The 13,507-nt window shown below is 47.8% G+C and overlaps 1 protein-coding gene across 1 annotated transcript in view; it reads left to right on the plus strand.

Annotated features, from left to right (window-relative positions):
- bmpr2b (bone morphogenetic protein receptor, type II b (serine/threonine kinase)) overlaps positions 1-13,507 on the plus strand; it is a 69,020-nt gene that overhangs the window by 46,393 nt on the left and 9,120 nt on the right. The window contains exons 6-10 of the mRNA XM_064964071.1: positions 1,296-1,526; positions 2,678-2,792; positions 4,516-4,676; positions 9,147-9,294; positions 12,838-12,974. Of these exons, the coding sequence (XP_064820143.1) occupies positions 1,296-1,526; positions 2,678-2,792; positions 4,516-4,676; positions 9,147-9,294; positions 12,838-12,974 (792 nt within the window). The remainder of the gene's footprint in view (positions 1-1,295; positions 1,527-2,677; positions 2,793-4,515; positions 4,677-9,146; positions 9,295-12,837; positions 12,975-13,507) is intronic.

A 13,507-nucleotide genomic window follows, 5' to 3' on the forward strand; every position in this document is an offset into this window, starting at 1 on the left:
CACCTACTACAGCTATTCTACCTACTACACATCTACACCTACTACAGCTATTCTACCTACTACACATCTACACCTACTACACATCTACACATACTACAGCTATTCTATCTACAACTACTACAACTATTCTACCTTCTATACCTACTACAGCTATTCTACCTACTGCACATCTACACCTACTACAGCTATTCTACCTACTACAGCTACTACAGCTATTCTATCTACTACACATCTACACCTACTACAACTTTTCTACCTACTACACATCTACTACAGCTATTCTACCTACTACACATCTACAACTACTACAACTATTCTACCTACTACACATCTACACCTACTACACATCTACAACTACTACAACTATTCTACCTACTACACATCTACAGCTACTACAGCTATTCTACCTTATACACATCTACTACAGCTATTCTACCTACTACACATCTACACCTACTACACATCTACAACTATTCTACCTACTACACATGTACAACTACTACAGCTATTCTACCTACTACACATCTACTACACATCTACAACTACTACAACTATTCTACCTTCTATACCTACTACAGCTATTCTACCTACTACACATCTACACCTACTATAGCTATTCTACATACTACAACTACTACAGCTATTCTATCTACTACACATCTACACCTACTATAGCTATTCGATCTACTACACATCTACACCTACTACAACTATTCTACCTACTACACATCTACAGCTACTACACATCTACAGCTACTACACATCTACACCTACTATAGCTATTCTACATACTACAACTACTACAGCTATTCTATCTACTACACATCTACACCTACTACAGCTATTCTACCTACTACACATCTACACCTACTACAGCTATTCTACCTACTACACATCTACACCTACTACAACTACTCTACCTACTATACATCTACACCTACTACACATCTACAGCTACTACACATCTACAGCTTATACACATCTACTACAGCTACTACAGATATTCTACCTTATACACATCTACAGCTACTACAGATATTCTACCTTATACACATCTACAGCTACTACAACTACTACAGATATTCTACCTTATACACATCTACAGCTACTACAGATATTCTACCTTATACACATCTACAGCTACTACAACTACTACAGATATTCTACCTTATACACATCTACACCTACCACAGCTGCTACAGCTGCACATAGAGAGAATCGGTTTGAGGACCAAAATGTAATTGAGATCCAGTCGTCTTTTCTCAACCTTTCTTCTCCCTCTTTTTCTCTGTCAGCTGATAGGTCGAGGCCGGTATGGCTCGGTGTTCTGTGGTTCGTTGGACGAGCGACAGGTGGCTGTGAAGGTGTTCAGCTCAGCCAATCGGCAGAACTTCCTGAACGAGTGTTCCATTTATTGTCTCCCCCTGCTGGAGCATGACAACATCGCTCACTTCATCGCTGCCGACGAACGGCTGGGGGCCGAGGGCCGAGTGGAGTACCTTCTGGTCATGGAGTACTACCCCCACGTAAGTACCTTCTACTAGATTCTATTGGTTCCAGACGGCTGGGGGCCGAGTGGAGTACCTTCTACTGGGTTATACTGGTTCCAGACGGCTGGGGGGCCGAGTGGAGTACCTTCTACTGGGTTCTACTGGTTCCAGACGGCTGGGGGCCGAGTGGAGTACCTTCTACTGGGTTCTACTGGTTCCAGACGCCTGGGGGCCGAGTGGAGTACCTTCTACTGGGTTATACTGGTTCCAGACGCCTGGGGGCCGAGTGGAGTACCTTCTACTGGGTTCTACTGGTTCCAGACGCCTGGGGGCCGAGTGGAGTACCTTCTACTGGGTTCTACTGGTTCCAGACGGCTGGGGGCCGAGTGGAGTACCTTCTACTGGGTTATACTGGTTCCAGACGGCTTAGGCAGCTGATTCCCTTTTATTTAAAGTGACAAACCACCTCAGCACTGTCTCTCTCTCTCTCTCTGTGTCCTGGTGTATTATGATGTATTAATACAGTATAAATATATATATATATATATCCCTCTGTCTCTCTGTCTCCCTCCAGCTCTCTCTCTCTCCATCTCTCTTTCTCTCCATCTCTCTCTCCCCCTCCATCTCTCCCTCTGTCTCTCTCTCGCTCTCTCTCTGTGTCCTGGTGTATTATGATGTATTAATACAGTATATATGGATATATATATATATATATATATATATCCATCTGTCTCTCTGTCTCCCTCCAGCTCTCTCTCTGTCTCCCTCCAGCTCTCTCTCCATCTCTCTCTCTCCATCTCTTTCTTTCCATCTCTCTCTCCCTCCATCTCTCTCTCTTTCCATCTCTCTCCCTCCATATCTCTCTTTCCATATCTCTCTCTTTCCATATCTCTCTCTTTCCATATCTCTCTCTTTCCATATCTCTCTCTTTCCATATCTCTCTCTTTCCATATCTCTCTCTTTCCATATCTCTCTCTTTCCATCTCTCTCTCTTTCCATCTCTCTCTCCCTCCATCCATCTCTCCCTCCCTCCATCCATCCCCCCCTCCCTCCCTCCCTCCCTCCATCCATCCCTCACACCATCCATCTCCCCCTCCCTCCCTCCCCCCCTCTCTCTGTGTGTCCTGGGTGTATTATGATGTTTTAATACAGTATATATCCTTCCCTCCTCTCTCTCTCTCTGTCAGGGCTCTTTGTATCGCTACCTGGGCCTGCAGACAGGAGACTGGATGAGGAGCTGTCGTCTGGCCCATTCCATCACCAGAGGCCTGGCCTACCTGCATACTGAGCTGATTAAAGGAGGTGAGACATACACCTGACCTCCACGCCGTGTCCACCTGACCTCCACGCCCTGTCCACCTGACCTCCACGCCCTGTCCACCTGACCTCCACGCCCTGTCCACCTGACCTCTGTGGTTCAATGTAGAGTAGTAATGTAGCCATCCTCTGGCTGTGGTTCAATGTAGAGTAGTAATGTAGCCATCCTCTGGCTGTGGTTCAATGTAGAGTAGTAATGTAGCCATCCTCTGGTTCAATGTGGAGTAGTAATGTAGCCATCCTCTGGCTGTGGTTCAATGTAGAGTAGTAATGTAGCCATCCTCTGTTGTTCAATGTGGAGTAGTAATGTAGCCATCCTCTGGCTGTGGTTCAATGTGGAGTAGTAATGTAGCCATCCTCTGTGGTTCAATGTAGAGTAGTAATTTAGCCATCCTCTGGCTGTGGTTCAATGTGGAGTAGTAATGTAGCCATCCTCTGGCTGTGGTTCAATACGGAGTAGTAATGTAGACATCCTCTGGCTGGGTTTCAATACGGAGTAGTAATGTAGCCATCCTCTGGCTGGGTTTCAATGTGGAGTAGTAATGTAGCCATCCTCTGGCTGTGGTTCAATGTGGTTTAGTAATGTAGCCATCCTCTGGCTGGGTTTCAATGTGGAGTAGTAATGTAGCCATCCTCTGGCTGGGTTTCAATGTGGAGTAGTAATGTAGCCATCCTCTGGCTGTGGTTCAATGTGGAGTAGTAATGTAGCCATCCTCTGGCTGTGGTTCAATGTAGAGTGGTAATGTAGCCATCCTCTGGTTGTGGTTCAATGTGGAGTAGTAATGTAGCCATCCTCTGGCTGGGTTTCAATGTGGAGTAGTAATGTAGCCATCCTCTGGTTGTGGTTCAATGTGGAGTAGTAATGTAGCCATCCTCTGGCTGTGGTTCAATGTGGAGTAGTAATGTAGCCATCCTCTGGTTCAATGTGGAGTAGTAATGTAGCCATCCTCTGGCTGGGTTTCAATGTGGAGTAGTAATGTAGCCATCCTCTGGCTGTGGTTCAATGTGGAGTAGTAATGTAGCCATCCTCTGGCTGTGGTTCAATGTAGAGTGGTAATGTAGCCATCCTCTGGTTGTGGTTCAATGTGGAGTAGTAATGTAGCCATCCTCTGGCTGGGTTTCAATGTGGAGTAGTAATTTAGCCATCCTCTGGTTCAATATAGAGTAGTAATGTAGCCATCCTCTGGTTGTGGTTCAATGTGGAGTAGTAATGTAGCCATCCTTTGGCTGGGTTTCAATGTGGAGTAGTAATGTAGCCATCCTCTGGTTCAATATAGAGTAGTAATGTAGCCATCCTCTGGTTGTGGTTCAATGTGGAGTAGTAATTTAGCCATCCTCTGGTTCAATATAGAGTAGTAATGTAGCCATCCTCTGTGGTTCAATGTGGGGTAGTAATGTAGCCATCCTCTGGCTATGGTTCAATCACCAGATTGCTGCTCTATTCTACAATACTATCACCAGAGTACTGCTCTGTTCTACAGGGCTCTCACTTCCCTCTAGTGGATACTGTGATACTGCACCAAGTCAATAGATCTGTGCCCTGCTTGAGGATCAGTTCTCCTCATCTATTATGAACCACCCCGGTCCTAGTTCTAAATCCCTCCTCCTCCTCTCTTCCTCATCATCCTCTCTTCTCCCCTCTTTCTCCTCTTTCCCCCTCCTTCTCTCTCCATACCTCCCCTTCTCCCCCCACCTTGTCCTCCGCCAGACTTCTACAAGCCAGCTGTGTCTCACAGAGATCTGAACAGTCGGAACATTCTGGTGAAGAACGACGGAACGTGTGTCATCATCGACTTTGGCCTCTCCATGAAGTTGACGGGGAACCGGCCGGTACGACAGGGAGAGGAGGAGAACGCTGCCATCAGTGAGGTGAGACCATAGAACCCTTTGAAACCCATGTCATCAGTGAGCTGAGACCATAGAACCCTTTGGAACCCATGTCATCAGTGAGGAGAGACCATAGAACCATTTGAAACCCATGTCATCAGTGAGAGGAGACCATTTGAAACCAATTTAATCAATGAGGTGAGACCATAGAACCCTTTGGAACCAATTTAATCAGTGAGGTGAGATCACAGAACCCTTTGAAACCAATTTAATCAGTGAGGTGAGACCATAGAACCCTTTGAAACCAATTTAATCAGTGAGGTGAGACCATAGAACCCTTTGAAACCAATTTAATCAGTGAGGTGAGACCATAGAACCCTTTGGAACCCATGTCATCAGTGATGGGAGACCATAGAACCCTTTGAAATCCATGTCATCACTAAGGTGAGACTATAGAACCCTTTGAAACCCATGTCATGAGTGAGGTGAGACCATAGAGCCCTTTGAAACCAATTTAATCAGTGAGGTGAGATCACAGAACCCTTTGAAACCAATTTAATCAGTGAGGGGAGACCATAGAACCCTTTGGAACCCATGTCATCAGTGATGGGAGAACATAGAACCCTTTGAAATCCATGTCATCACTAAGGTGAGACTATAGAACCCTTTGAAACCCATGTCATGAGTGAGGTGAGACCATAGAGCCCTTTGAAACCAATTTAATCAGTGAGGTGAGATCACAGAACCCTTTGAAACCAATTTAATCAGTGAGTTGAGACCATAGAACCCTTTTAAACCCATGTCATCAGTGAGGGGAGACCATAGAACCCTTTGGAACCCATGTCATCAGTGAGGAGAGACCATAGAACCATTTGAAACCCATGTCATCAGTGAGAGGAGACCATTTGAAACCAATTTAATCAGTGAGGTGAGACCATACAACCCTTTGAAACCAATTTAATCAGTGAGGTGAGACCATAGAACCCTTTGAAACCAATTTAATCAGTGAGGTGAGACCATAGAACCCATGTCATCAGTGATGGGAGACCATAGAACCCTTTGGAACCAATTTAATCAGTGAGGTGAGACCATAGAACCCTTTGAAACCAATTTAATCAGTGAGGTGAGACCATAGAACCCATGTCATCAGTGATGGGAGACCATAGAACCCTTTGAAATCCATGTCATCACTAAGGTGAGACTATAGAACCCTTTGAAACCCATGTCATGAGTGAGGTGAGACCATAGAGCCCTTTGAAACCAATTTAATCAGTGAGGTGAGATCACAGAACCCTTTGAAACCAATTTAATCAGTGAGGGGAGACCATAGAACCCTTTGAAACCCATGTAATCAGTGAGGTGAGACCATAGAACCCTCTGAAACCCATGTCATCAGTGAGGGGAGACCATAGAACCCCTTGGAACCCATGTCATCAGTGAGGTGAGACCATAGAACCCTCTGAAACCCATGTCATCAGTGAGAGGAGACCATAGAACCCCTTGGAACTCATGTCATCAGTGAGGAGAGACCATAGAACCATTTGAAACCCATGTCATCAGTGAGAGGAGACCATTTGAAACCAATTTAATCAATGAGGTGAGACCATAGAACCCTTTGGAACCAATTTAATCAGTGAGGTGAGATCACAGAACCCTTTGAAACCAATTTAATCAGTGAGGTGAGACCATAGAACCCTTTGAAACCAATTTAATCAGTGAGGTGAGACCATAGAACCCTTTGAAACCAATTTAATCAGTGAGGTGAGACCATAGAACCCTTTGGAACCCATGTCATCAGTGATGGGAGACCATAGAACCCTTTGAAATCCATGTCATCACTAAGGTGAGACTATAGAACCTTTTGAAACCCATGTCATGAGTGAGGTGAGACCATAGAGCCCTTTGAAACCAATTTAATCAGTGAGGTGAGATCACAGAACCCTTTGAAACCAATTTAATCAGTGAGGGAGACCATAGAACCCTTTGGAACCCATGTCATCAGTGATGGGAGAACATAGAACCCTTTGAAATCCATGTCATCACTAAGGTGAGACTATAGAACCCTTTGAAACCCATGTCATGAGTGAGGTGAGACCATAGAGCCCTTTGAAACCAATTTAATCAGTGAGGTGAGATCACAGAACCCTTTGAAACCAATTTAATCAGTGAGTTGAGACCATAGAACCCTTTTAAACCCATGTCATCAGTGAGGGGAGACCATAGAACCCTTTGGAACCCATGTCATCAGTGAGGAGAGACCATAGAACCATTTGAAACCCATGTCATCAGTGAGAGGAGACCATTTGAAACCAATTTAATCAGTGAGGTGAGACCATACAACCCTTTGAAACCAATTTAATCAGTGAGGTGAGACCATAGAACCCTTTGAAACCAATTTAATCAGTGAGGTGAGACCATAGAACCCATGTCATCAGTGATGGGAGACCATAGAACCCTTTGGAACCAATTTAATCAGTGAGGTGAGACCATAGAACCCTTTGAAACCAATTTAATCAGTGAGGTGAGACCATAGAACCCATGTCATCAGTGATGGGAGACCATAGAACCCTTTGAAATCCATGTCATCACTAAGGTGAGACTATAGAACCCTTTGAAACCCATGTCATGAGTGAGGTGAGACCATAGAGCCCTTTGAAACCAATTTAATCAGTGAGGTGAGATCACAGAACCCTTTGAAACCAATTTAATCAGTGAGGGGAGACCATAGAACCCTTTGAAACCCATGTAATCAGTGAGGTGAGACCATAGAACCCTCTGAAACCCATGTCATCAGTGAGGGGAGACCATAGAACCCCTTGGAACCCATGTCATCAGTGAGGTGAGACCATAGAACCCTCTGAAACCCATGTCATCAGTGAGAGGAGACCATAGAACCCCTTGGAACTCATGTCATCAGTGAGGAGAGACCATAGAACCATTTGGAAGCCATGTCATCAGTGAGGGGAGACCATAGAACCCTTTGGAACCCATGTCATCAGTGAGGAGAGACCATAGAACCATTTGAAACCCATGTCATCAGTGAGAGGAGACCATTTGAAACCCATGTCATGAGTGAGGTGAGACCATAGAGCCCTTTGAAACCAATTTAATCAGTGAGGTGAGATCACAGAACCCTTTGAAACCAATTTAATCAGTGAGGTGAGACCATAGAACCCTTTGAAACCAATTTAATCAGTGAGGTGAGACCATAGAACCCATGTCATCATTGATGGGAGACCATAGAACCCTTTGAAATCCATGTCATCACTAAGGTGAGACTATAGAACCCTTTGAAACCCATGTCATGAGTGAGGTGAGACCATAGAGCCCTTTGAAACCAATTTAATCAGTGAGGTGAGATCACAGAACCCTTTGAAACCAATTTAATCAGTGAGGGGAGACCATAGAACCCTTTGAAACCCATGTCATCAGTGAGGTGAGACCATAGAACCCTCTGAAACCCATGTCATCAGTGAGGGGAGACCATAGAACCCCTTGGAACTCATGTCATCAGTGAGGAGAGACCATAGAACCATTTGGAAGCCATGTCATCAATGTGGTGAGACCATAGAACCCGTTGAAACCAATTTAATCAGTGATGTGAGACCATAGAACCCTTTGAAACCCATGTCATCAGTGAGGTGAGACCATAGAACCCTTTGAAACCAATTTAATCAGTGAGGTGAGACCATAGAACCCTTTGAAACCAATTTAATCAGTGAGGTGAGACCATAGAACCCTTTGAAACCAATTTAATTGGTGAGGGGAGACCATAGAACACTTTGAAACCAATTTAATCGGTGAGGGGAGACCATAGAACACTTTGAAACCAATTTAATCAGTGAGGTGAGACCCGTGTCATCAGTGAGGTGAGACCATAGAACCCTTTGAAACAAATTTAATCAGTGAGGTGAGACCATAGAACCCTTTGAAACAAATTTAATCAGTGAGGTGAGACCATAGAACCCTTCGAAACCAGTTTAATCAGTGAGGTGAGACCATAGAACCCTTTGAAGCCAATTTAATCAGTGAAGTGAGACCATAGAACCCTTTGAAGCCAATTTAATCAGTGAAGTGAGACCATAGAACCCTTTGAAACCAATTTAATTATTGAGGGGAGACCATAGAACCCTTTGAAACCCATGTCATCAGTGAGGGGAGACCATAGAACCCTTTGAAACCCATGTCATCAGTGAGGTGAGACCATAGAACCCTTTCAAACCAATTTAATCTGTGAGGTGAGACCATAGAACCCTTTGAAACCAATTTAATCGGTGAGGGGAGACCATAGAACCCTTTGAAACCAATTGAATCAGTGAGGGGAGACCATAGAACCATTTGAATCAGTGAGGGGAGACCATAGAACCATTTGAATCAGTGAGGTGAGACCATAGAACCCTTTGAAACCCACGTCTGTCTCTCTGGTGGGATATAACTTCTACATGGCTTGGGACATTCTAGATTGGGTGGTTAGGGTTTATGTATTTCAACCCTGGTTCTGTCTCTTTTCAGGTGGGTACAGTCCGCTACATGGCCCCAGAGGTTCTGGAGGGGGCTGTGAACCTGAGGGACTGCGAGTCGGCTCTGAAGCAGGTGGACATGTATGCCCTGGGTCTCGTCTACTGGGAGACCTTCATGAGGTGTACTGACCTCTTCCCAGGTAATAACCCTGACCTCTAACCCTGGGCCTCGTCTACTGGGAGACCTTCATGAGGTGTACTGACCTCTTCCCAGGTAATAACCCTGACCTCTAACCCTGGGCCTCGTCTACTGGGAGACCTTCATGAGGTGTACTGACCTCTTCCCAGGTAATAACCCTGACCTCTAACCCTGGGTCTCGTCTACTGGGAGACCTTCATGAGGTGTACTGACCTCTTCCCAGGTAATAACCCTGACCTCTAACCCTGGGCCTCGTCTACTGGGAGACCTTCATGAGGTGTACTGACCTCTTCCCAGGTAATAACCCTGACCTCTAACCCTGGGCCTCGTCTACTGGGAGACCTTCATGAGGTGTACTGACCTCTAACCCTGGGCCTCATCTACTGGGAGACCTGATGACGGCCTAACCCGGACGACGCTGGGCCAATTGTGGACCGCCCTAAGGGAGTACAAGTCACGGCCGGATGTGATACAGCCTGGAATCTAACCAGGGTCTGTAGCGACGCCTCTAGCACTGAGATGCAGTGTCTTAGACCGCTGAACCAGGGTCTGTAGTGACGCCCCCAGCACTGAGATGCAGTGTCTTAGACCTCTGAACCAGGGTCTGTAGCGACGCCTCTAGCACTGAGATGCAGTGTCTTAGACCGCTGAACCAGGGTCTGTAGTGACGCCCCCAGCACTGAGATGCAGTGTCTTAGACCGCTGAACCAGGGTCTGTAGTGACGCCTCTAGCACTGAGATGCAGTGTCTTAGACCACTGAAACAGGGTCTGTAGTGACGCCTCAGAACGCTGAACCAGGGTCTGTAGTGACTCCTCTAGCACTGAGATGCAGTGTCTTAGACCGCTGAACCAGGGTCTGTAGTGACGCCTCTAGCACTGAGATGCAGTGCCTTAGACCGCTGAACCAGGGTCTGTAGTGACGCCTCAGACCGCTGAACCAGGGTCTGTAGTGACGCCTCAGACCGCTGAACCAGGGTCTGTAGTGACGCCTCTAGCACTGAGATGCAGTGTCTTAGACCGCTGAACCAGGGTCTGTAGTGACGCCTCTAGCACTGAGATGCAGTGCCTTAGACCTCTGAACCAGGGTCTGTAGTGACTCCTCTAGCACTGAGATGCAGTGTCTTAGACCTCTGAACCAGGGTCTGTAGTGACGCCTCTAGCACTGAGATGCAGTGTCTTAGACCTCTGAACCAGGGTCTGTTGTGACTCCTCTAGCACTGAGATGCAGTGCCTTAGACCTCTGAACCAGGGTCTGTAGTGACGCCTCTAGCACTGAGATGCAGTGTCTTAGACCGCTGAACCAGGGTCTGTAGTGACGCCTCTAGCACTGAGATGCAGTGTCTTAGACCACTGAACCAGGGTCTGTAGTGACTCCTCTAGTACTGAGATGCAGTGCCTTAGACCTCTGAACCAGGGTCTGTAGTGACGCCCCCCCGAGATGCAGTGTCTTAGACCGCTGAACCAGGGTCTGTAGTGACGCCTCTAGCACTGAGATGCAGTGTCTTAGACCACTGAAACAGGGTCTGTAGTGACGCCTCAGAACGCTGAACCAGGGTCTGTAGTGACTCCTCTAGCACTGAGATGCAGTGTCTTAGACCTCTGAACCAGGGTCTGTAGTGACGCCTCTAGCACTGAGATGCAGTGTCTTAGACCTCTGAACCAGGGTCTGTAGTGACGCCTCTAGCACTGAGATGCAGTGCCTTAGACCTCTGAACCAGGGTCTGTAGTGACGCCTCTAGTACTGAGATGCAGTGTCTTAGACCGCTGAACCAGGGTCTGTAGTGACGCCTCTAGCACTGAGATGCAGTGTCTTAGACCACTGAACCAGGGTCTGTAGTGACTCCTCTAGTACTGAGATGCAGTGCCTTAGACCTCTGAACCAGGGTCTGTAGTGACTCCTCTAGCACTGAGATGCAGTGTCTTAGACCTCTGAACCAGGGTCTGTAGTGACGCCTCTAGCACTGAGATGCAGTGCCTTAGACCTCTGAACCAGGGTCTGTAGCGACGCCTCTAGCACTGAGATGCAGTGTCTTAGACCGCTGAACCAGGGTCTGTAGTGACGCCCCCAGCACTGAGATGCAGTGTCTTAGACCGCTGAACCAGGGTCTGTAGTGACGCCTCTAGCACTGAGATGCAGTGTCTTAGACCGCTGAACCAGGGTCTGTAGTGACTCCTCTAGCACTGAGATGCAGTGTCTTAGATCGCTGAACCAGGGTCTGTAGTGACGCCTCAGAACGCTGAACCAGGGTCTGTAGTGACTCCTCTAGCACTGAGATGCAGTGTCTTAGACCGCTGAACCAGGGTCTGTAGTGACGCCTCTAGCACTGAGATGCAGTGCCTTAGACCGCTGAACCAGGGTCTGTAGTGACGCCTCAGACCGCTGAACCAGGGTCTGTAGTGACGCCTCAGACCGCTGAACCAGGGTCTGTAGTGACGCCTCTAGCACTGAGATGCAGTGTCTTAGACCGCTGAACCAGGGTCTGTAGTGACGCCTCTAGCACTGAGATGCAGTGCCTTAGACCTCTGAACCAGGGTCTGTAGTGACTCCTCTAGCACTGAGATGCAGTGTCTTAGACCTCTGAACCAGGGTCTGTAGTGACGCCTCTAGCACTGAGATGCAGTGTCTTAGACCTCTGAACCAGGGTCTGTTGTGACTCCTCTAGCACTGAGATGCAGTGCCTTAGACCTCTGAACCAGGGTCTGTAGTGACGCCTCTAGCACTGAGATGCAGTGTCTTAGACCGCTGAACCAGGGTCTGTAGTGACGCCTCTAGCACTGAGATGCAGTGTCTTAGACCACTGAACCAGGGTCTGTAGTGACTCCTCTAGTACTGAGATGCAGTGCCTTAGACCTCTGAACCAGGGTCTGTAGTGACTCCTCTAGCACTGAGATGCAGTGTCTTAGACCGCTGAACCAGGGTCTGTAGTGGCTCCCCCAGCACTGAGATGCAGTGCCTTAGACCTCTGAACCAGGGTCTGTAGTGACGCCTCTAGCACTGAGATGCAGTGCCTTAGACCTCTGAACCAGGGTCTGTAGTGACGCCTCTAGCACTGAGATGCAGTGTCTTAGACCTCTGAACCAGGGTCTGTAGTGACGCCTCTAGCACTGAGATGCAGTGTCTTGGACCGCTGAACCAGGGTCTGTAGTGACTCCTCTAGTACTGAGATGCAGTGCCTTAGACCTCTGAACCAGGGTCTGTAGTGACCCCTCTAGCACTGAGATGCAGTGCCTTAGACCTCTGAACCAGGGTCTGTAGTGACGCCTCTAGCACTGAGATGCAGTGTCTTAGACCGCTGAACCAGGGTCTGTAAGCAGATGCAGTGCCTTGTGAACCAGGGTCTGTAGTGACGCCTCTAGCACTGAGATGCAGTGTCTTAGACCGCTGAACCAGGGTCTGTAGTGACGCCCCCAGCACTGAGATGCAGTGTCTTAGACCGCTGCGCCACTCGGGAGCCCAGAGAAACTTACTCCTGACCACAATTAGTTGTCAAATCACAGTATTGAATTTCCACCTTAATGTTCTGGTTCCTCCTTTCTCTCCAGGAGAATCTGTCCCAGACCTCCAGGTGGCGTTCCAGGCCGAGGCGGGGAACCACCCTTCCTTTGAGGACATGCAGGTCCTGGTGTCCAGAGAGAAACAGAGACCCAAGTTCCCCGAGGCCTGGAAGGAAAATAGCCTGGTGAGACCTATGGTGTGGTGTGGTGTGGTATGGTGTCGTGTGGTGTGGTATGTGTTAGCCTCTGTAACCTTCCCCCAGGCGGTGTGGTATGGTGTGGTATGTGTTAGCCTCTGTAACCTTCCCCCAGGCGGTGTGGTGTGGTGTGGTGTGTGTTAGCCTCTGTAACCTTCCCCCAGGCGGTGTGGTGTGGTGTGGTATGTGTTAGCCTCTGTAACCTTCCCCCAGGCTGTGTGGTGTGGTATGGTGTGGTATGTGTTAGCCTCTGTAACCTTCCCCCAGGCGGTGTGGTGTGGTATGGTGTGGTATGTGTTAGCCTCTGTAACCTTCCCCAGGCGGTGTGGTGTGGTATGGTATGGTGTGGTATGTGTTAGCCTCTGTAACCTTCCCCAGGCGGTGTGGTGTGGTGTGGTGTGGTATGTGTTAGCCTCTGTAACCTTCCCCCAGGCGGTGTGGTATGGTATGGTGTGGTATGTGTTAGCCTCTGTAACCTTCCCCCAGGCGGTGTGGTATGGTGTGGTATGTGTTAGCCTCTG

This window comes from Oncorhynchus masou, unplaced genomic scaffold (assembly GCF_036934945.1).
Source record: "Oncorhynchus masou masou isolate Uvic2021 unplaced genomic scaffold, UVic_Omas_1.1 unplaced_scaffold_903, whole genome shotgun sequence".
NCBI lineage: Eukaryota > Metazoa > Chordata > Actinopteri > Salmoniformes > Salmonidae > Oncorhynchus > Oncorhynchus masou.